Below are 24,503 nucleotides of genomic sequence, written 5' to 3' on the forward strand. Positions count from 1 at the left end.
GATTTATATCCGGTAACATGGCGTGTGTGCTATTAAACAAATACATACATGCAGATTATATCTCTTTTCCTCACTCTGTCTCAATTCTATCTCTCTCTCTTTGCTCTGTCTTTTGTCTGTTATCCCTTTTTCTTAGTCTATTTTTTCTCTTTGTTTCTTTCTTGTATTCCTGCTGCAGCTGTTCTCTCTTCAAGGACTTTTAAGTTCCAGTCGTTGTACTGCTGCAACAGGGATGTTAGAGGGAGGGACAGCTGACTAGGAAGAGAGTGGCATAAAAGATCCTTTGAAAACCTTCCATACTTTCCTAATTATGTTCCAGGGCTACTGTAATGATCGGCCATGAGCATCAGTTACTCTGTCAGCGACTGGGTGCTGATTTATGTCAGGATGGTGTGACATGAAGATCTTTCTGCTCCTCACAGGGTGCCTCCTCCAGCCTCGTGGTGAAGTTTGCAGACACAGATAAAGAGAGGACCTTGCGGCGGATGCATCAGATGGCCGGGCAGCTTGGCATCTTCAATCCGATGACCATCCAATTTGGAGCCTACGGGGCATACACACAAGCGGTGAGAGACAGAAACACTCTGACAGGGACAGGGGGTGATCCAGTTGGATCAAAAGTGATAGATGGACATAGTGTTGTACAAATGAAGTTTACCTGTGTGCGTATCTGGCTATGAGCTTAGATTGTAGTGTATTCCATGTGCTAGAGCATGAGCCTCTGAAGCCAATTTTTCACTGGTGTCTAAAGGCAAATTGTTGTGAGTCAAAGAAAGTATTTCAAGAATAGAAATTCATCAGGCATCCAATCCCTTTCATAATATCTATTTACTAATAGTACTTCTCCATGAACTCTTTATGAGCTAAAGAAAAGCTAACACCTTTTTCCTACTGGTATGGTTTACATGTGTCATTTCATTAGGGTAAAAAAACTAATTCTACCAATAGCAAGTCAAATGTCACGACAGTAACAGACTACAGTGAGAAAATGAGTATGAGAAAGGCAAGAATGAAGACACAGTAAAGGAATGGGCACATAATTAGTACAAAGATTAAAACAGTTAACACTACTGTGCAAACTATTTAAAATTACCTAAATTTACAAGGTAAACAAATAAAAAATAGGGACAGAAGAAATACTTAAAACCAATACTAAGGCAATCAATTATAAATGGAAAGTAGTGATAGAAAACATCACCCAATAGTAGTCTACAAATGTAAATGTTGGATATATGAAAAAAAACCTTGTCAATTGCCAACAATCAAAAAACAGAAATTTCAAATTTAATATCAATTAAATACTTTAAAAATGAACAATTACATTGGGTTTGCCTTCAAAGAACCTAAAGTACTGAATTATCAAAATGTTATTCGCTCATCATCAAGGTTAGTAACTTTCCTTACCAAAGAAGATTATATTCTAAAAGGAATGCAAAAATTCCATTGAACTACATCATTCTTCAAAACTAATACTCAACCTTACTTATTAGTCAAGACGTTAATCTTTCTAATTACCTGTACATTTCAATGTAATTCTGGTTCTTAATCCCAATACTTGAGGTGGGTTTCCCAAATCATTCACTAACTTAGAAACACAAAGGAACAACTTAAAAACTCTGTCATCTTTTATAAATGCACTAAATAAAAACAGAACATATTTTGAAACTGGTATAGGTTACATATCTCGCTTCACCAACCAAAAAACCTAATTTTTCAAAGAACCTAAAGTATTGATGTATCAAAATATTGTTCGCTAATCATCAAGGTCAGCAACTTTCCTCACCCAAGAAGAACATATCCTGTATATTTCAATATAATTCGTAAAATCCCTTTAGGCATTGTAACACGGTTCAGAGTCCGGTTATCAAGCCGAATATTGAATGATTTGGCAAACTCATCGTGATTATTAGCATTAATAACCAGAATAACGGAGCCACAACATTCCCTTTTATGTGTTTCCAGCCAATGAGAGCGCTGAGTCCCATGGATATATGTGTGAACATACATAGAGACAGATTTATATGTATTAACTTTGAAAAAAACCTTACCTCCCTTTACGTTTAACCATCCATGCACTCTGAACAACCCTTATCTTCCTATATGTCTACCTACCTCTGAACCCTAAAAAACCCTTACCCTTTTACCTCTATCCACCCATGAAGCATAAAACACCCTTACCTTCCTCTACCTGTGCCCATCTGAACCCTAAAAAAACCCTTACCTCCATTTGTCTCGACCCATCCCCGAGCCCTAAAAAACCTGCAACTCGCTTTAGCTCTCACCACCCCTAAACCTTAGAAACTCCATCCCTTTATCCTTAAATACTCTTTTTTTAAATGACATTAAAATATGCCCTTCAAACAAAAAAACTTGTGTGGTAAAGTACAGAATAATAAACAGGTCAAACTATCCATCGTGGTGGGCCTGTGTTGTACCGACCTGTGTAGTAAAGTGCTGTGTAGTAAAACTGTGTGGTAAATGTTACATACAGGTAAGGAGCTATACTCCCTTCTCTTTTACTAAGCAACTTCCGTCCTTCCCATCTCCATTTATCTAGTCTGTACACAACCTAAAATGACAGAGAGTGAGAGATTGAGAGAGAGAGAGAGAGAGAGAGAGAGTGTGTGTAGGTAGTGGAGTTTATAGATCATTTTGCTACCTGGTTTGAGCTGGTCACCAGAAATGTTTTTGTTTCCCTTGTCTTCATTCTTTGATTTTCTTGATCACATGTTATTATATCTCTTCCTTCTCTTTTCTCTCTCACCTTCTCTAATTCATCATTTTCATTTTTCTTCTCGTTCTCTTCTTGTGTTCTCTTGTTCATGTTTTCTCCTTCCCATTCTTTGGATTCTTCATCCTTTTTTCTCTTCCCCTTTTTCTTCCTCTCACATCATTTAAGTTTAACCTCTTCACCATTTACCATACATTCTTTTCTCTCTTTCAAACTCTTATTATTCTGTTGTTTTTCTTTTTTATCTTGTTTCTTCTTACTTGTTTAACTTCCCTCTCTTATTTTTCTTTTCCACTCTCTTCCTCTTTTTTAAACATTTCTTTATTTCTTCGTTGTTCATACCCCCTTATTGGCATTATCCTTCTCAATGTTTCCCTGCTTCTCTTTCCACTTGCATGTGATAACTTTTTCTTCTAACACCACCTTTCTCTGTCTCCCGTTATCTACCTTCTCACCTCTTGTTCTTCACTGTAACCTCTTTTCCTTTTCTGTCCCTTTCTTCTTTCCCCCTGTCCTATTCCTTTCCTTCATTCCCCTTCTTTTCTTTAAGATATTGCAGCAGCAGGCAGCGCTGATGTCAGCTGCCCCCTGCCTTAGCCCCGCAGCAGCTATTGCAGCAGCCCAGATGCAGCAGATGAGCGGTTTCAGCTTGGGCGGGTTGCTGGCAGCTCCCATGACCCCTTCTCCAGGTAAGCAGTAGCACACACATTTTCGACAAGAAGGGCGGGGGATAGTTCACAAAATGCAGGTAAGGAATTCAGAGATTGGATCAAAAAATTGGCCTGCAAATTGGGACCTATGGAAATCATATTTCAAATTTGGTTCATGGTAGTTCAGGTTAAGATGATCACAGTTCAAATAATGAGACAGCATATCTCAGGAATTAGCATTTAGGTTAAGGGATTGTGAGGACATGTAATCGGGATAGAGTTAAGTTCAGCCTTTCAGTAAGAAGGACTGTAGTTTCAGAGTGCAGAAGAGCGCACCAGTCATTTGTTTTCGAGATAGAAGACCAATCCGAAGGTTCAGATAATAGGGTGTAAAGAGTCATATAGCAGGTCTAGGGGTCTCAGAGCTGTAGATGTCAGGGTAAGAGCCCAGAGTGGGGTTCCCCTAGATAAGAGTGCAGTTTTAGAAGGTTCAGGAAGTAGGTCTAGAGTCCATGTCCAAGTTTTCTCTTTTTTCGGGTAGAAAACGGGTCAGATTTGAGAGTGGAAGTGAATGGGCTATTGTTGAGGTTTGTGTTGAGCTACACTGCAGATGTGACATTCAGAACACAGACAGTTCTTAGGGTGTAGGTGCAGATTGAGGTAGTGGGAACAGAGAGTGCAGGCCTGGAATCAACGTGCAGATTTGAAGTTCAGTATGCAGGTCTTGGAGGGAAGTGTTCCTATCCAAAGGTTTAGCGTGCACACAGGTGATCCTGCTAGGTCTGAAAGTATATATTAATGGATTTCTAGTACCTGTTTAGTGGGAAATTGTCTACCTATCTGGGCCTGGGTGCAGGCATTGGGATAACATATCACTGCAAGTGTCATTGTGCAGGTCAGGATGTCATAGTGAATGTCAAGAAATTTCAAGGTGAAGGTCAGGATTCGAGCGCTAGTTAGTGGCATCATAGTGTATTTCAGAAGGTGTCAGAGGACGAGTCAAGTGCCCTGTCAATACTATAGGTGAGAAATTATACTTCCCAGATTCTAACTTTAAATTTTCGCCCATTTTAGTCTTCACCAAATTACCCAAAATTTAAGACTATTTATGGTCACTTGGAATAGTCATAGCATCTTGAGTAACAGCTCCACACTCTCTTACTCGAGTATGTATAGCAGCCGGTACTTATCAAAACTGTAGCAAATAAGAAAAAGACATATATTCTGTGTAAAAATTTGGCAAATGGAATTTAGATTGCAGTACTGAGAAATATGGAAAAAAGCTTAGAAAAAAGTATTTGAAAACATTTCTGAATTTGTGAAGAAATCGTACAAAGTTCAGTGTCTGTTAAAAAGTGCAGTCTTTGTACCTTGGGGTGCCATACACTGTGAATCCTCGAAAGAACAATTCCCTGTCACTGTCAGATCACTCACAATATTCAAGTATGATCTGAACGGTTCTACGGCTTATCAGTTTATCAGCGTTCATATTTATTATTCCTCATACCGTCTCTTATCATCCTTGGGCAGCAATAATGTATGAGTTTCGCTCGAATAAAGAGCGGCTATTTTGTTTTTTGCTCAGGATTGAATCTGCCATTGTGTCAGAGTGCAAAGCAGGAGTGGGCAGGTGGAAGCCCTGATTTCTAATTTCCACTCCTTTGGTCTGGAGGCATTCCAGTTCAGTTCAACAAAGGAACTAATTCCTCATTTGACCCATGTTCTTTTCAAGCCAGTAGCATTAGGACCTATAGAGATCTGGGACCAGATGTAGCAAAGGGTTTTACCCATTCTGTGTCTGTGTGATAATGTGTTCGTACATATAGCCCCTGGTCATCTGCATGCTCCTTCCCGTTCACCCACGTTGTACAACCTGAGATTCCTCAGATTTTCTGCCTGTGAGGTCACACTGATCCAGCAATCACAACTCATTATTAGTAGAAGTGAGCGAGAACTGTTCCTAAACGTTTCCGATCTAGCTAAAAATGTTAGGTTTTCAGTACAGTAAAGTCAAGGACAAGATGAGGGTGCACAGATCAAGAACGCCCAGGAGGCACTGCATGGTGCAGGTCACCATCGAGGGGCCATGGTGGTATTTAAGTATGGTCAGATCACCGAAGCAGGATAAGAGACAGCAAACACATCCCATGGGATACAGTGCACTGGCAGCCTGTGTGAAGCCAGGGGTGATCGGCACACTAGGCAATCTCACTTCAGCAGGCATAGCCATTTTTATTATTGAGTCGTGAAACTGAAGCAGCATATACTATTAAGGGGCATATTATCCAAGGAAACCACACAATAAATACCAACCTTAAAGTTCATTATAGAAAGTGTAACTAGTATGTTAACATTTATCAATTAATGTTTCCAAGCAGGCACCCTAAATCTCTTCACTTTTTCCATTCCAGAATTCAATTTCTTTGATTAATGGCAGTCACTTTATTTAAGAACGTATGTGAAGTTAATGCTGGAGAAAACAATTAGCAGCTAGGAGATAGTATATATCAATTAAAGAAGCACTAACAATCAAATAATAATAATAACAATATTAATAATTAAATAGGGGCAACTTGCTAAATAAATTAAAATGTGCTTCTGAAATATATTGATATGTAACTGCAGTGTGCTTGGTGCCAGTAGGAAATGTTATTTAAAAATATTTATGAGAATATATTGATAATCTCCCTTTCCGTATTCACGGTGAATTTTACAAAAATGTGACTATCAATAGGTAAGCACTTGCTACTTACAATAATAAGAGATTCAGCCTGTGTAGCTCTGGTAAAGGGACTCTGCAAGGGGTTTCCCAGCTCATACACTGGATGCTGAAACCTGTAAGTTTGCACCTGTGTTCACAGACTACCTATCCCAAAGATGCAGCTTTGGATCCCAGCTTCCCACGTTGGTCAGTGTGTGTCCAATGTGCACCCGTTTACAATCCAGTATGTCACGTGTGCAAATACGTTGATAATATTGACCCGCCAGAAAGCTCCAGACTTAGCCTAGCTGGACACTTTCCTCGTTTAGGCCATGCCTCTGATTCCAATTTCTTCACCCTCAATCACCATTCTACAACCCCACTGACCCCACTCCACCCCCCCAACCTTACTGTCCAGGATTTCAGTTCCTATATTGAATAAAATCTTTTATCTCTGTTTTCCTCAAGAGCACATATGGAGTCAATGACTAGAGGGCATCAGGGTGAAGATCAGACTGAAGGCTAGCGAACCCCATAGTGCAGGTCTGGGCTGTCATAGTGCAGGCCAAGGGTCCTCATTGAGCAGATCAGAGAGAGCCAAGGTGTGACTCAGCATGTGCTGGGGTATTAACGTGTGTATACAGGGACATGGAGGTGAGTCTACGTATGAAGAGTTATATATTGTTCGTAATGTATTGAAGTGCAAGTTGAGGGGTCAGACTGAAGGCCAGAGGTCAAAGGGTACATACTGGTGGAGTCATGCTGCAGGCTGGGAGGGAGGGGGAACATAGCAGTTTAAGGCGTGGTCAAAGGGTTGGTCTACTCAACTTGACCCATCTTCACTGCCTTTCCGAAGTATTGTTTGCCAGACCATCTCCTAGTTTCTGTGTAGGCCAGTCCATTTCTGGTTGTCTCTTTGTCACTTCTTGGCATCATGAATCTAAAACCCTGTTTCTTGACCCCTTTTTATTTCCCTTTCCACGTCACTCCTTCTCTCTTCTTCCACTCTTTGCCTTTGTTCACCTGCTCTTGTTCAATCAAACACCCCCATCCTTATCTTGCTTCCCCTTTCACTTTCCTTCATCTCTCCCCTCCTGTCCTTTATTCCTTCACTCTCTTCTCATGTCTCTTTATCTTCCTCCCTATTCTTCTCCTGTTTCCCCTCTCTTTGTTTCTCACCTCACTTAGGCACAAGCACACCTCCTGGCATCGGTACAGCAGCTGTGCCCAGTATAGCCGCACCCCTGGGGGTGAATGGCTTCAGTGCCCTCGCTCCCCAGACCAACGGGCATCCCACAGAGACCATTTACACCAATGGCATCCACCCATATCCAGGTATGTTCAGGGGCAAATGATGGGGCAGGGCACTAGTGAATGTGCTTCCCTAAAGGAAAAAGGGGATCTACTGGGTCATGATCATGAGAAGTCCCTGTAACATAACAGTGGGAGAGTAATCACCAGAAGAGCAATCACCAGACAGTCGTAGACACTAGAATCCACAATGCCGCCAGGCACAGATTGACTTTGGTATCTGAATACAACACATTTGCATTCAGACAGGTTTAGTATCTGCAAGCATGCATACACAGAACATCCACACAGGGCATCCTCACAGAGGCAGTCACAGAACATCCACAAATATCCATGCATGCAACATTCTTCATGCATGATTTGCAAAGCATGCACACGTGTTGAGGTTCAGCAGTACGCTGGAAGTCACAGAGCAATCGCAGATATGCAGAATCAAGTAACCACACACAGACACAAACCACTCTATTCAGGCATATACACACATCGTCAGGGGTAGTAAGCGCTATATACATACTATTACAATACAATACAATATATCTACGTGCAGACAGGTAAATAGCTTCCAAGTGTAGGGAGACACGACACATTGATGCAGACATGGAGTAGTCATATGCAGGCAGACATAGAGCATCCACCATCTGGTAGACACAGTCACCACATGCAGGGGACTTATGGGTTCTACGAGAGGCATGCAATCAACAGGCAGTCGTAGACACTAGAATCCCCAGTGCTTCCAGGCACAGATTGACTGGCATCTGAATGCAACATGTTTACATTCAGACAGATTTAGTATCCACAAGCATGCATACACAAGACATCCATACTGGGCATCCTCGCAGAGGCAGTCACAGAACATCCACACACATCCATGCATGCAACATTCCTCATGCATGATTTGCAAAGCACCCACGTGTCGATAAGGTTCAGCAGTACACTGGCAGTCACAGAGCAATCGCAGATATGCAGAATCAAGTAACTACACACAGACACAAACCACTCTATTCAGGCATATAAACACATCTACATGCAGACAGGTAAATAGCTTCAAGTGAAGGAAGACACGACACATTGATGCAGACATGGAGTAGTCATATGCAGGCAGACATAGAACATCCACCATCTGGAAGACACAATCACAACATGCAGGGGACTCATGGGTTCTACAGGAGAGAGGCATGCAATCAACAGGCAGATAGACACAGCTCTTTCATTCTTTCATAGACCTGATTGCTCTAGGCACATACCGACCACCCACATTCAGGCATACGCAGAGCACCCACACACAAGCAGAAAATTAGTAATTCAGAATCAAAATCGAAGCAGATAGATGGAATTGTCATTATCATCCAGTTTATGTTTTACCAAAATAGTCACACACATTTAAGAGTGCATCGCTACGCAGTGAAATAGATACAAAATGTAAAAGTAAAGTCAGGCGAAGCATGTATGCAGTAAAACTCAAAGGCAATAGGAAGAATCAAATCTCGTTCACTTAGCCTGGACATGTACAGTTGTGTATGTAAAGTCAGGGAATGCGGTGTTCTACACCTGAAGCACCCTGCTTAAATGCGAGTACACCCAGTGTGTGATTGACACTGCAGGCAGTCAAAGCCTTCCCTTAACTGAAGGTCAGGCATACTCTGGAAGGGCACAAGCCGCATGTAATATAATGGTTTGCCTGCACTATACCATCATTTTAATCACTTCTCTAAACTCAAACTTGTGACCTCCATCAGGCCAAACATGACTTTAACTCACTTGCAAACCTAGGCTTGGCACTCCGATGAGGTACTTGTAAGGAACTCACAGATCCATGCTGGGAGAGAGAGAGAGAGTTACTAAGCAACTTCCATCCTTCCCATCTCCATTTTTCTAGTCTGTACACAACATAAAATGAAAGAGAGTGAGAGCTTGAGAGAGAGAGAGAGAGAGAGAGAGAGTGAGAGAGAGTAGAGCCTAATGTACCCAGGGCTACTCCTCGGTTGAACACTTCATGTTCACAAACTTAAAATAAGCAGAGAGTCCCAAAATATAGTTCAGTCTGGACAGACTTTAAAGTCAATGAGTGAAAGAAAAATGTCCAAAAACGATCAGGCATCCATTTTAAAGGCTTAGTACTATACGTCTCTAAACTGCACCAAAACAGGACCTGACTGGATATAGAGCTTAAAAGTTGCTATAGGTGACAGCTGGTTCTGTCGGTGTCTGATGAAGACGTCTTCTTTGGCTCAGGGATGGTTCCAAAATCCAAGGATGGATATTTGTTGATTATAGAAGCCACATTAGGATTAGGGCTCTTCATAATCGTCTTTGTTAACCATCAAAGTTTATGAATGATACCTTTAGTTTAATATGTTTACAGCTGTCAACAAATCTAATTATTAGCATTGATCTAGACACGTTCAATTCCAAATAGAAGCCTAAGCCTTTCAACCAGTTCAGTAGTGGGTGAGAATGGCACATGCATTTCATATGAGCATAGTGAGGTCCCTGGGCTTAGCTCACACCCATGGTCTTAAATTAAAATATTTTGAGAAATATTGAAGATGGCTGCCTGGGTTGCTCATACTGAGTTCTGCTTTTTAAGAAAGAGGTTATCCTCACAAGTGTCACCTGTAACAGTGGGGACATCTTCTCCTACATAAGCGAAAATGGGATTGCAACTCCTTGACTCCGGTATGTCACAAGGGTACCTGTGAACAATAGAAAAATGTCTATGACTTAAGAACTATCATCTTGGCCAAGAGATGATTATCAGCCCTACAAGTTAAGGGCAATGAACACTGATGAATTATCAAACAAAACCTTCCCCCAAAAAGGATATTAACTTGGATTATTTTCTGAAGCACTTCTGACATAAAATGGAGGGTTGGGTGATTGGTACCTTGCCAGGCCACCAGTGCCCAATCCAGGCTTTATGAACGGCAGACATTGTTGTGATGTTTTTTATGCCAATGGAAGATACATCCAAAAGGGAAGCACGGTTGATTGTGCATATGGTTGAAAGCACTGGTTCAGGTAACTCTCTTATCGTCCAGAACGGCTGTGCTGGCCTTAATGGCTGCAGTGAAACACCCAAGTCAATTTGGTGATAGAGGGCGTCCTTCAGGGCTGCGAGGGGTGAGGTAAACTGAGCACATGCAGCCACACAAGCAGCATTGAGGGAGCTGCGCATATAGGGGGTCATTCTGACCCTGGCGGTAGCCGCCCGCCAGAGTTTGAATCACCCCCATAGTCTTCTTACAGACAAGCACATTATCTGCTTCTGCAGAGTAATCTTGCTCCTAGTACCGTAAACAACTTGAAGTATTTAATATTTCATTTCCTCCGCTTCAGAAAATCCTGTAAAATTCAGTTGTGCTATATGGGGGTGGTTGTAACACCTATAAATGGCTACTTTTTGCTATTGCCACAGTACTCTCACAGAGACATGGATTGGTGTCATACGTTCTCTGTTCTGTCCTTTTAGCTGCTCCAATGAGGTCTACATAAAGGGAAGGACTGAAGCCAAACACTACGGCCCCCACATTAGCGTTATTTATTATGACGCTAATGTAGCTCAATGAGGCCAAATTTGCAGCGCCAGATTACAAATTGGCCCAGTGCATGCGCCAGGCATAATGTGTGCAAGGGGGTGCTCCCCGTTAGATGGACCTCAAAAATGGCACAGTGGAATATATGATATTCCACTGCGCCATTTTTAGCGGCTATTTTTAACGCCTGCGCAGAGCAGGTGTTAAAAGGGGGCACACCATTATTCTTATTAGGCCCAAAAGCGTCAAAAATTATGACACCATGGTGCGCCGTATGTTTAATACGGCGCACACATGGTGGCGTGGGGGGGCGCTGATGGGCACATGAAAAGTGCATATAATGTAGCACCACGTTTCCTAAATTTGGGCCTACGAGTGTTGCCGTAGGGGCCATGGACCAATAATACAGTGGCTGGAGATGCATTCTCTGATGTAAGAGTCCAGTGGTTTATTTAGATGCTTAATCTGAGATAGGATTATAACCCTCGGCTCTTCCTTCTTCAGTCAAGACAACAGTAGACCACGTCTCTTCAAGCAGGATGACTCCTTTAAAAAATGATCTTGGTAGTGTTTGTGGAGACAACAGTAGGAATATTCTTGATAGTGGTGCAGGCTGTCTAACTGAGACTGTCTGGCATCTTGAGAAGACCTAAATGCAGTTGTATTTAGCCCATCAATTGAACTGGTGAATTATGATTAATTTGATGCAAGGACCACCTTCAAACAAATCAGCTGGGCGACCCGAAGGTAAACTTAACCACCTTTAAGAGACTATGGCCCTCATTCCAACCCTGGCGGTCCAAGACCGCCAGGGCTGTTTTGGCTGAAGCATCGCCAACAGGCTGGCGGTGCTTCATAGGGGATTACCGGCGGTTTCCTGACACATTTGCCCCGGCCCAGGGGATTACCAGTCCCCCTACCGCCAGCCTTTTCCTGGCGGTTTGAACCGTCAGGAAAAGGCTGGCGGTACGGGGAGACGCGGGACCCCTGCACTGCCCATGCCACTGGCATGGGCAGTGCAGGGGCCCCCTGACAGGGCCTGTGCAGCTTTTCACTGTCTGCATAGCAGACAGTGAAAAGCGCGATGGGTGCAACTGCACCCGTCGCACGGCCGCAACACCGCCGGCTCCATTTGGAGCCGGCTCCCATGTTGCAGCCCACATCCCCGCTGGGCCGGCGGGCGGAAACTCTGTTTCTGCCCGCCGGCCCAGCGGGAATGTTATAATGGGCACCGCAGGAGTGCGGCTGCATTGGCGGCCGCACAGCGGTTACAAAACCGCCGCCCGCCAATGTTGTAATGACCCCCTATGTCCACCGATGCTGCAGTTCTCTACATACCTGAATCGTCTGCCTGGCTAGGCCATGTGAAACCATCCCTCATTCCTGGGCAATGTACAGTTATGACTCATAGATGGCCACAGATCAGTGGGTCACTTAGCATCCACATGCTGGGGAAAATATTGTCCCTTCTGTCCTTATACATTTATATACAAACCACCCACATGCAGGTGGGTGAAGGGAAAAGACAGACTCATCCCAATGGTACTTAGCTTAGTTACTTCCATACATCCTATGAGGCCTAAAGCACCATTGGATTGTTAAATAAGTGGCTAATGCATGTGTATCATTTTTATATTGTCACACAACAACTATTTATACATAATGGTTCAGCCAGTAGACCTCTACCCAACACTTAGAGCCACACAGCAGCAGAATAACAGAATGCAGTGTGCCATGTAGTAATGAGCATGACAGACACCATCACCAGGCTGCCCCTCTTATATAGTCGCAGGGGGCACTCTTGTGTGCTTGCTTGCTTGCCTATTGGGGAATAGGAGGCATCCATCTGTAAACTGGATTCAGCAAGGTAACGCTATTGATGTAGAATCAACACAAGGACACCTTCGCCATTGGATCTAATCTTAATCAGTCTTTCATTATTTAATAAAAAAAGGCCATAGTAAAATTATTTGAGGTATGGGCTTCAGTCAGCTCTTTTTGTGAAGTGTTGTTACTTTCATTACTTTCATTATTCATGCTTTATCTATAGTTGCTTCTTTTTCACTTCATCTCTTTCTCTTTGCGTTCCTGTCTCTGTTGTTATTCTTCTATTTTCTCCTCTTTGTGTGTACCCACCTCTCACTTCTGGTGCAGTTTTCCCCTCTTCTCTTAAACCTTCTGTCTCTCACCTGGTTTAGCCATTCCATCTCCTGCTGTGTAAACTCTCTTTCTGTCTCATAAAGTATCGATTTTCCTTCTGCCTGTCTTTAAATTCCCTGCTGTATTGTTTCTTTTACTTGCCTTCCTCTTCTCTTTTACATACACCTGCTCTTAATTTTGCTTCTACTTTTGATCCCTCTCCTATCGTATGATCCCTTCTCACTTGGTTTTACTTCTCCGTTCCTTTCTCCTTCAACCCTCCGCCTTTTTTATTTAGTTTTTCTCACCCTCTCCTAAGATCCCCGCTCTCTCATTTGGTTTTACTGTTACCTGCCTTTCTCTTTCATATGTCACTTGTCTCTCACCTAATCAGAATTGTCCTTTTTTCTGTTCCTCTTTTATTCCGTCGCTGACTCTCTGGATAAAGTTTTCTATTTCTCTTTTTATTCTGTCTTTTCTATTTGCAGCACAAAGTCCTACAGTCGGAGACCCCTTGCAGCAGGCCTATGCTGGCATGCAGCACTATGCAGGTCTCAGTTCCATTTGCCGTAATCTTTTAAAATGTTCTCCTTTACAGAACCCATTGTATACTTCTCACTTATCTGTATAATGTTCCACCTGTGACATCTAGCCCCTTTGTTCTTCCAACTAGTTTCACTACTTATCCTAGTTACATTCCATATATTAATCCCAATTAAAACTGCATTATAGTATTTGTAAACCACAGTTCTTGCTGTATTATTCCATGGATAATTCCTAACTGTCTATGCATTATTCCATCTGTAATATCCAGTTTGTGTTGCTGTATTCCATCCGTAAATCCTTCTTCAAAGTGCATTGTTATATCTCAAATATCTTTATTTCCCAGTTCATATTGTATATTTCCTTCAGTTATTTAGTTTTCATTGAATTTTGCTATCTTTAATTCCAATTTCTCCACGTACTACTGTATCTGCACTTCCATGTTCATTGGGAATTGTGTGATCTGTAATTCCCACTTCACACACAGTGCATTATTTAATCTGTAACTTCTATTTCAAAGTGCATTATCGCATCTGTTATTCCCAATTCTGTGTGTATTATTCCATCTGTAGGTCCCATTTTTCAGTGCAACATTTAATTGGATTCCTAGTACACCATGCATTATTCCATTCAATCTTTTTCCACGACCTCTGTGCATTAGTCTATCTTCCATTTCCAGGACATTGCATATTATTACATCTGTAGTTGAAAGTTATTTTCCTTCTTTAAGTTCTAGTTTGCATTGTGTTATTCCGTTTTGCAATTGAATTGAATTGAGTAGAGACTTATATTGTCTCAGCACAGCTACCCGATAGAGTGTTGAGGCGCACAAGCCAACCGGTAGGGATGATCACCAACAATTAACACTGATTGAAGAGCCATGTTTTCAACAGTTTCTTAAAGGTTGATTGACAAGACACAATCCTCAGTCCCAGCAGGAGCTTATTCCATGCCATCGCCCCCTAGAACAGCAGCAGCTTTTCCGCCAGCTCTGGTCTTCCGCACTCTAGGAATAACAGCCAACAATGTATTAACTGATCTCAGGTTGCGTACGGGGTGGTGAATGCTGAATCTGGATCCCAGGTATTCGGCCTCAGTTAGATAGAGAGTCTTGTGTGTCAACATCAGAGCTTTCAACATGGTTCTTTTCCTAACCGATAGCCAATGCAACTCACACAGGTACAGAGAGATGTGCAGTCTCACTAGCAGGTGGAGAAGGAGGTGAGCTGCTGCATTTTGCACTAGTTTAAGTCTCTCCAGGAGATACTCAGGCAAGCCCAAATAAAGTGCATTGCTGTAGTCCAACCTTGATGTTTTCAAAGCCTTGATAACTGATTTTTTAGCCGAGAAAGACAGATGTCAAAACGTTCTTGGTGAGTGCAACATCCTGAAGCATGTGCCTACCACAGCTTTAATTTGTGGTTTAAGGGATAGCTGGTCATCGAATTTCACCCCTAAGTTCTTCACAGTAACATACTGAGGGCTGGGGGAGCATTGTTGTGCCAAAAGGATAAAAGGATTGTCAGCAATTCAATAGTAAATCACCGAACGCAAGAATTTCTGTCTTCTCACCCTTACACTCGAACTGATGTTTTGCCATCCAGTAGAATACTGCTGTCAGACATGTTTTGATCAAGTGTGTAGGTAGATCATTTCCCTTATCACAAGAGAACAAAAGCTGAGTGTCAGCAGCATAGGATATAACTTTGGCACCTAGGGATTCCGCCAGCGGGGCAAGAGGGGTCAGATATATGTTAAAGAGGGTAGGGCTCAGCGCTGAACCCTGGGGGACCCCGACTGACAGATCTCGAGACTCAGATGAGTGAGGTGGAATCCAAATCTGCTGGCTAAGTCCACCTAAGAAAGAGGAAAACTAATTCAAGGCCTTAGCTGTTATTCCTACTGACTGCAGACGCTCAAGGAGGCAGACACGGGGGCCTGTGTAAAAGACTGCTGATAGATCTAAAATTATCAGCACCACTTTCCCCCCTCATCTAATGTGCCTTTGATGTAGTCGCTGATCTCCAAGAGTGCTGTCTCAGTACTGTACTTGGGTCTAAACCCTGACTGACTAGAATGTAGCAATTCTTAGTTGGTGTTGCATTATTCATTCTGTACGTATTAGTTGTAAATGTGTTACTCCAGCTATTCTTCCAAGTTCTTAAGATATTACTCCCTCTGTGATTACGAGCTCTGGATTTATTATTTCCTCAGTAATCCACATTCCTCCTTGCATTATTCTTCTTTCCTTCCCAGTTCTTCCAAAGATGTTTTTCCTAGTGAAGATTATTTCCTTGTGATACCCGGAATCCTAATTCTTCCAATGTTCTGTAATATGAAACTCCCAGCTGCCCTTCCCAAAATTCACAGGGGGAAAACATTATTTTGGAACAAACTAAGACATCATGAACATATAATGCCTTTTTTGGGGATTTGTGGTAGGAGGGACAGTGCCCAAATTACATTGGGTAATGTTCATTACACTAAATCGTCCACTTTCTCATCCTAGTCCTATAGTTAGTATGGAAGAGGCAGAATTGACCATTACTGGTCAGCTTGAACCTGTTTTATTGATGATGCATACAAGTTAATGGTCAGTGCTAGAAGGGCACATCCTGATCTTCGTATACACAAACATTCTTCTTTGTAAAAGTCACTTTTGAGTCATTCATAAAAACAATGGACTCAAAAGGAATTATCGTGGATCAACAGTAGGGTTTTCCAGATCTGCCTTACTACAATTGTGAAGGCATGATAGCCCCATGTTGAATGTAAGATGCTCAGGGGTGCATCCAGTAGACCCTTGAGTGTATCACCTCAACAGCTGAAGGAGAACTGAGATCTGCAGCCATCCAAGCACCAGGGCATGCATCACTGCAGAGGCCCTTTAGTATTCTTATGAATTGTACGTTAAGGTTACAAGATGACAGTGGCTTATACTAAAATGTGTGACAAACCAAGACTTTTATTTTATAAGTGCACTTTTTTCAAGCCTTTGCTTAACAAAATCTCAGCAAAAATCAGCTTCTCTCGTAAAAGCATTTTTGTAGGCAAATACGTCTACCACAATGTTTTTGCAAGGATTTTCAGCTGTAAGTGAAACTTTGCAAAGTTTGCAATAGTCTGGAATCATTGCACTCTACATAAACTTCATAAAACTTTGCTTGTGCAATTTCCATTTCTGCCACCTCTTGCTGGTATGCAGCTTCTTTAGATCAGCCCTGTGTTTATTTGCCAGAGCTTCTGTGCCACTCAGGCAAGACATTCTCAAACTCAAGTCAATCTGAGACAAAAACGAAGCCTGCATCTACATTTTAAGTCAGGCTCTGTAAGTTGAGTGTTCACTGCTGAAATAAGTGGTGATGTGCAGGTCCCAAGTTCCAATCCCAGCAAGGTTGGCTTACCCTTCAAACCTAGGCCAGTAAATTGAGTACCAATACATTTGGTAACAGTGACAAGTCGTTTATAGAAATAGGAGAAGTGCTGAGTGAAGCACTGTTAATATTATTATTTAGATTGTAGACTTTGCCTTTAAATGATTATCCTATTCCCTTTATGTTGACTTCTACCTTGCTTGTTCCCTTACTCTAACTATGAACACCTTTCCTTCACACTGCCAATCAGACTCAAATCTAGTGTTCTGTTAAGACTAAGTGTATTTTTAGATTGACTTCTGTTTCATGCATGTCATATATTGTATTTCCATTTTAATGTGGTTGGCCATGATTAATGTGTCCATCATGTAATTTCTCCTCCTGTCTATAACAGATGCACCGCTGACGGTAAAATGTAGACCACTGTCCTGATAATGGTATTCATCTGTGTTTCAGCAGCATACCCAGCAGCCTATGCACCAATCAGTCAAGCCTTCCCCCAGCAACCTGCCATACTCCCTCAGCAACAGAGAGAAGGTAAGGGACAGGGAAGGAGGAAATATAAAAAATGAAACACAGGAGGAAGAAGGGGATGTAGGGACTGTGAAAACAACACTGAAGATAGAATTGTATAGAATTAAATATGCGACTTGAAAAGCAGCTTTGAATATGCTGTATATGTAATGTCATGAGGCTCTGTTTCTCTTGCCCTAATCATTTTTAGTGTGAGATAGTTGTTCTTGAAGGGGAGGTACACTCATTTCAATCATCATCAAAAGTCGTTTGTCTTGCAAGGTGGCGTGTAAGGTATTGCTCTTGTGTTACTAACTATGCCTGAAAGCTACACAGTTGTCCTTGAAAACCATCATAGGACACACACTCAATTCTTCATTGTGCCTGTGAGATCTATGCTACCTCCACCTGCTACACAGTATGTAAGCTGCTATCTTGTGTGTGATTCATATCTTGCTTCCATCACATTTTAAACTTATCCTGTCCATTGTTTGTGTTTACCATTATATTCTCAGTCAAACCTGCATCAAGTTAAATAGGATACATCTTGACAAGTCTTTTGTGAGATTCAGATCTGGCCTTCATCACTTTGTGTTTGAGGCCCATGCTTCCCTTTTCATTTGTGAAAGATATACCTTGCCTGATTCTCTTTTGTATGTGAGGGGTATCTTGTCTCAATCACATATTGCCTGAAACACTTTTTGTCCCATTCACCTTTTTTGTGACACATCTTGTCCCAAACATCTTGTGTGTGCGATAACCATCTTCCTTTTCGCCTTGTCTGCAGAGTGTCATGCTCAGTCCCCTTGTGAGACGCAGCTTGCCCAATTTGTCTTATGTGCAACACGCATTACTCCCTCAATTTGCATAGTTGACTAACCTTGACAGACTGTCTTGTGCAATTGACCAACCTTGTCTTATCAAGTGTTGATAACACATTACTACTTTATAATGCAGCAGCCCCTTTAGCAGTTTTTTACTGACTAACAGTTCACTATTCTTCTACTAGCACCTTATGTAGCTTACTACCCACGACCAATCATTTTATGTAGTTGACTAATCTTGCCCTATTACCTTGCATAGTGAACTGATCTCTCCCTGAGATGTTGTGTAGTTGACTAATCTCTTCCATTACCTAACATAGTTGATTCATCTTCCACTAGTATCATGTATAGGTGATTCATCAATTATGTGTGCTTGACTAACTTTGCCCCATGAGCAAGATCTTTCCTTATGTCCTTGTGTAGCTATCTAATCTTCCACTCTTACTTTGAGCAGTTGGCAAACCTTGACCCATTACTTTGTGTACTTAAGTAATTGTGTTCCATCACCTTGCGTAGTTGACTAATTACTTTGTGCAGTTACCTTGCCAAAGAATACATGTTTGTAATACGTCTTGTCACTCCGCCTTTTGTGCAAAGGGTGCCTTATTACCTTGTGTTTGAAATGCATATTGCTCTCTTCGCTTTCTGTGTGAAACACATCTATCTTCATCACATTGTGTGCCTGTGATACTCCATCCCCCTTCACGTGCATGCAAAGCATATCTTGCTGCATGCAATTATTTGTGAGACGCATCTCGCCAGTCACCTTGCAGAGTTGCCTAATCTTGCCTCATCAGTTATATGCAACAAATCCTGCATTTATTAACTGGAGTAGTTTCTCAAAATTAGTGCCTTCTGACTGAGTGTGCAACAGACATTGCCACAGCTGCCAAGTTTCCCAGATCCATGAGTAATAGGCTCTTCCACTCTGGATTTTTCTCTGTGCATTATGGAACCCATAGTATTGTTTTCCTCACTATACAAGTACCAGAATGCAAATAAATATCAAGACTAGATAAGCTAAACGTCTGGGCCTTTGTAAAATGACATTTTTCTTTCAGGAACTTAAGATTTGGACTGTAATTCTCTTTTGATTGTAGTTTAGCATTAGATAATTCTCCTGTGTGAGTAAGTAAGGTCATAACATTGTGGTTATGGTGCAGAGGGCATTTTGTAGCCAATCATCCGACCACACCAATTATCTCGTGGGAGGAACCCAAAAGAGCCTTCACTCAAGCTGACCATTCAACAGATCAGCACTTCCTCTTTCACAATCCAAGCATCACCTTCCCCAGCTAGTTCACAATTGTAGGCTTGGCACAGTCCTGTTAAGTGTATATTAGAGTCAATATTAGATGGTACCGGTTCAATTGCCAGCATAGTATTCCAGGAGCAGCCATGATTAATGGTACAACCATATTGGATGGCTCATGGAGTTACGTTTGATATCTAATAGATATATTTTTGTTTCACAAATACCTAGTAGAGCATTCTTATGATGATGATCAAATCTTTAAAAGTCCTTAAAAATACTACTCTACTCTTCCAAAGGTTGACGGCCATGCCAATCCACAGCTTGCATTTCAAATGGTAGCAAGCTTGAAAGTTTCAATCTTGCAGTTTTTTAGGAAACCTTGACCTGAACTTTTCTTTCTCATGGACATTCATTCAGTCCATATGAAGCTCCTGTGATACTTGAGTAGGTAGCGTGAACTGTTGTAGGATGATGCTTGAAGGCTGACATATATCTGTCACTTCAGGCACATTCGTGGCAGCCATCTTGTGCACCCCACCAGCTGATAGTAATGTTGGACAAATCATTGCAGTTTCTGTGTTTAAAGATACCATGACATCAGGGGCACTATGGTTTAATTCTGTTTGCCTTCTACAATGTCATTCTGATGTCGGCCCTTTGCCCAATTGTTAAAATTAAGATGAGCCATGGCTACAGGTCCCAGAATGCAATGAGTTGTTTAATGGAAGTCCTGAACTGAACATATTGTCCCTGGTGTTATGAAGTAGGCCTATAACCTTATTGCATTTGCAGCATCATTTGGTTCTGCATGTATGCAATCAATGGGCACTGTCAATGATCCTTCAAACCCGTGCAAAAGATTAGACCATGTTACTCTATAGAGTCTTGCCAAGATGTGCATTGTTAGTGAGTAATAGTATCATGGTCTTGATCTTAGATGCAACCAGAATCTTTCACTTTTTGAGCTCGCTGCACATCATATATCTGACACCTGACTTTTTATCTTTTTTTCCTATCCACGTGTTTGACTTGCTTTTTACTGCAGAGTATATTGATTATCCCATAAATCAGTGTGATTTTATTATAAAATAATTGAAATGATGATGGAAAAGATAAGCTATGCCATGAAACAAAGTTTAAAGTATATATCTCTTTTGTGCAGTTAACTTACATTTGTCTATTAACATACATTCCCCACCTGTTAGTACTATAGCCAGTGTGTGGTGGTTCTGGGAATTTCTCCTCAGAACTATAAATAAAAAAATAGGCTTCAACTAATAAATAAAATGCATGAGTACTCCTCATTTGCATCTTTCCCACTTCCTAGCACATCCCATGAACCCCATGCTCTGTGCTTTCCATCATCTAAATGCCATTTTCACAGTTGTTAACAAACCTTGAAATCATGGGCCTGACTTACAGTCCGGCAGAAAATACCTCCATCACAAACATGACAGCTATCTCTTTCTCCATATTACAAGAGCCATAGTATGGAATTAACTTGTAATAGGATGGATGGAGCATACATCTTGTTTGATACAAAGTCAACCATTCCCCAAACTCAAAATCACCTAAGGTCTAAAGACCTAGGTCTTTAGGACTTTTACGTTTCAGTGATGGGCTGCTTATATTTGTGAACATCAGTGGCTAACTGGGAACTTAAGATAAAGTGTTGGGAGACTGTGGTGCAGTGCCTGACAGACATCAATAGAATTACTATACCATATGACCCATCGGTATGTCTATTAGGAGATATTAAACCACGCAAAGGAAAGACAATGGAATTTAAATGTATCAAGCTGCTTCTCCTGTTAGCTAAACGAAGCGTTGCAATTACATGGATGGGTCAAAATTACATGGATGGGTCAAACAGGCCTGAGTGTGGTTGGCTCAAAGAGAGACACGTGTGAACGGATGGTGACTCCAGAAGTCCATCTCTGACGATGACAGAGCAGTGGAAGACCTGCAGATTAGTGGGACATTTTTGACTAAGTTTGAAGGAGGTGAGGGAGAGACACAGGTAGACTCGACTGATGAAGAGGGGTGAACAACAATGGAAATGCAAATCAGTTCTATGCACCACCTGGAGGGGAGAGCATGGGACACATATACAAGAGATACCTGATTTCATTTATTGGTCAATGATCTGTGATAATATGTCTATTTCACATCTCCATTGGTTGGAGATGGCAGTAATCTTTTTCTGTCTAATGGTTTGCTGTATTGCTTCTTTTTTGTATTATTTTTACTGGTGAAAACAATAAAAATATTATTTAAAAAATATATATCCATTTTTAGTGTTTTTACCAGAAAGAGAGGGTCAGCTTACAGCCCTGCATTCCAGCTTTAGGCTGCACTGAGTCTCCTTCAAACAGGTCTCTGTAGTTGCCCTGTATCAGGGCTGGATTATTTAGCATATTGTTAGTCAATGCCAGATCTGAGCTAGAACCATCATAATTTGCCTCTAGAAGATTTTAGTTAGGGAAAGTCACTCAAGAAATAGAGTACTCCACCCTACCATCCATTGGTAAGAGGAACCCATGAGCGTCAAGGGTAGCAGAAGTGACATCACATGCCATTCGACCTTTACAGTCACTCACCCACACATGCTTATACATAAACACATATACACATACTCTCACATAAACACTCACTTGCATGCATGCACACAACATACATTTAAAAGCATTTTTCAGTTACCTCAACTGCTGGGGAGGGTCACATTCCAACTAATTTTACTCTATTTTTATTATACTAATAGTGAATTATACTAATATTGAATAATATTTTAATATTATTCACTATTAGTATAATACAAATTGACAAAAAAAAGGAGATTGCAGCCCCAACCAATATCCGTAAGGACGAGCTGTCCCTGTGTTACTGGCACCTCTGAGATCAGGGGTCACAAATTCAGTGGCAGGGGTCGCAAGGGGCACGCCAGGGGTTGCAGCTGAAACCCTAAATGACGTCAAAGGAGGAAAAAATTACCTGAGGGTGTTGTGGGCATTTCTATGACAACTACACCAGATTCTCTGCAGCCTGATAACCTAACCATCCAACAACTGTTCTGAAATCTTAGAACTCACAAATAGTCAAGAGTACTTTCAACAACTGGCATGTCACCATTTTCCTTGTGATAAACTGGGTTTTGCCAAATCACTTGATCACCAGCCCAGTGTTAGTCCTCTTGTATATTGTAAGGATCTCCACCTTCTTCATCCGAGAATGAAGTACGAGTGTAGTACCAGTTCTTGCCAAGCTAAATCAATGCTGTTCCCTCAAAAAGCTGTGCTCTTCAACCTTTCAGTAAAATGAATAGGATGTCTAGGCAGAGGTGGAGCATCAAGCATATACAGGGCTCCCTTGGAAAGTCTGGTGCCTGTTGTCATGAACCTGGCAGCTCAAGCTGAAGGGCAGCAAGGTGAATCTGCCCTTCTGCCCTTCACTGTTGTCCTGTTTCCTAATCACACTCCAGGAAGTAGGGAACACCTGAATCTAAAAAGTGAAATTCAGTATAGCACATCATCACAGAGGCACAGTACAAGTTACTGTCAAGAAATAAAAAATAAGACAGTGAGTATCAGAAAATGGAAGCAGAGTTCTTATAACCGGTACGTGCTGTAGAAATATTTGACAGATCGTACACAGTGTGAGGTGAAAGCTGAGAAACCTGCTCAAAAGATAAGTAGCTCTCCAGTTCACTAGAAAACTGAATTACAGTTGCCAACTCAACAAGCTTTTGCAGTGGGCCTTGCGTTTGCTCGAGCTAGAGCTATTAGCGTTGTAAATTCCTAACTGGACTTTTCTTGCCACTTAAATTGAAAATAAAAAGTAAAACAGTTGAGCTAAGTGAGCCGATTCAAAGCGACATGGCCGCCATGAGCACGAGCGCGACAGAGAGACACAAAGAGAAAAAGAAGTTCGCTCAGAGTCAAACATAGCACCAATCGTGCAATTATCCATGTAACGAACAGTCTGCAAGGCCGTAACAAAACCACCCCCAAGGAGAGGCAAAAGAAAAGTATTTGTTAATGATAACAAAGGCGTGCTGTGGGCGTGGTTAAAAGCCCACATTGCTTACAACAGGTGAAAGCGCTTGCACGCTCGACCTAAAAAGGGGGAATCTGAAGCTATGTCAAATACAGGTTCCTAGCTGGCTAAGCCAAATCATAGGAAATAACTGGAGGAAAGTCAAAAAATGTAGTTGAGTCAAAATGCCAAGATCTGTCCAAAAACAAATACAGGGTCAGTAGAAGGAGACAGGGGAAGGGAGGCCGAGGGAACTGGCACGGGAAAGAACAACAAAAGTGTGGTAACGGAATTATAGGTGCAAACTGAAGCATCTTCCAGACCCCAGAAGCTGTTCCTCCATGAGTTTAGTCCCTAGTGCCACATTCTCCATCTCCTCCAATGCGGTATGTTCTCAACTCTCTTGTATGGTGTCTTTTCATGAACCCCAGCAGTACTCCTTCCTAAAGCCCCTCTTCGTTTTGGGCCAAGCTTTGTTGGGGAATATTTTATGAAAGAGTCTTACTAATCTTGGGACATAAACAAAGGCTGCTGTTTTGCAGGAGTTGCCAGATACACCATACCCCTTCCGTGCTACCAGATGTTGTAGTTATCCTCGATGGCATCTTAAATGTATTAGTTCCTCTACTTTGTACACAGGTGTTTCCATCCTCTAAAGTAGGGGGTGGAGGCCCTTGAGACGACGGTGAGCGAGCAAAGCTGAGACTGGGCTGCAGGGCACTGTGCTGGTGGCGTTTGGGGCCATGGAGTAAGACTGTCCATGGGTCGGCAGTGCGATCGGCCCACAGTGGCCTTTTATAAAGCTGAGATTGACTGTTTTGCGACGAAGCCCGCGGGGCATTTTCCAGCGTGAAGGGCCGATGGCCACTAGCAGGAGAGTGTGGCCAGAAGAACACG

The 24,503-nt window shown here is 41.9% G+C and overlaps 1 protein-coding gene across 12 annotated transcripts in view; it reads left to right on the top strand.

The window, feature by feature from the left end:
• CELF6 (CUGBP Elav-like family member 6) overlaps positions 1 to 24,503 on the top strand; it is a 435,439-nt gene that overhangs the window by 375,735 nt on the left and 35,201 nt on the right. For 4 of the 12 annotated variants that reach the window (XM_069222257.1, XM_069222259.1, XM_069222265.1 and 1 more), the window contains 5 exons: positions 423 to 566; positions 3,282 to 3,420; positions 7,271 to 7,417; positions 13,554 to 13,616; positions 17,439 to 17,519. In XM_069222257.1, coding sequence (XP_069078358.1) covers positions 423 to 566; positions 3,282 to 3,420; positions 7,271 to 7,417; positions 13,554 to 13,616; positions 17,439 to 17,519 — 574 coding nt within the window. The remainder of the gene's footprint in view (positions 1 to 422; positions 567 to 3,281; positions 3,421 to 7,270; positions 7,418 to 13,553; positions 13,617 to 17,438; positions 17,520 to 24,503) is intronic. The other 8 variants (XM_069222260.1, XM_069222261.1, XM_069222269.1 and 5 more) reach the window with 3 other exon arrangements.

The sequence above is a fragment of the Pleurodeles waltl genome, chromosome 3_1 (genome assembly GCF_031143425.1).
Source record: "Pleurodeles waltl isolate 20211129_DDA chromosome 3_1, aPleWal1.hap1.20221129, whole genome shotgun sequence".
In the NCBI taxonomy this organism is placed as follows: domain Eukaryota; kingdom Metazoa; phylum Chordata; class Amphibia; order Caudata; family Salamandridae; genus Pleurodeles; species Pleurodeles waltl.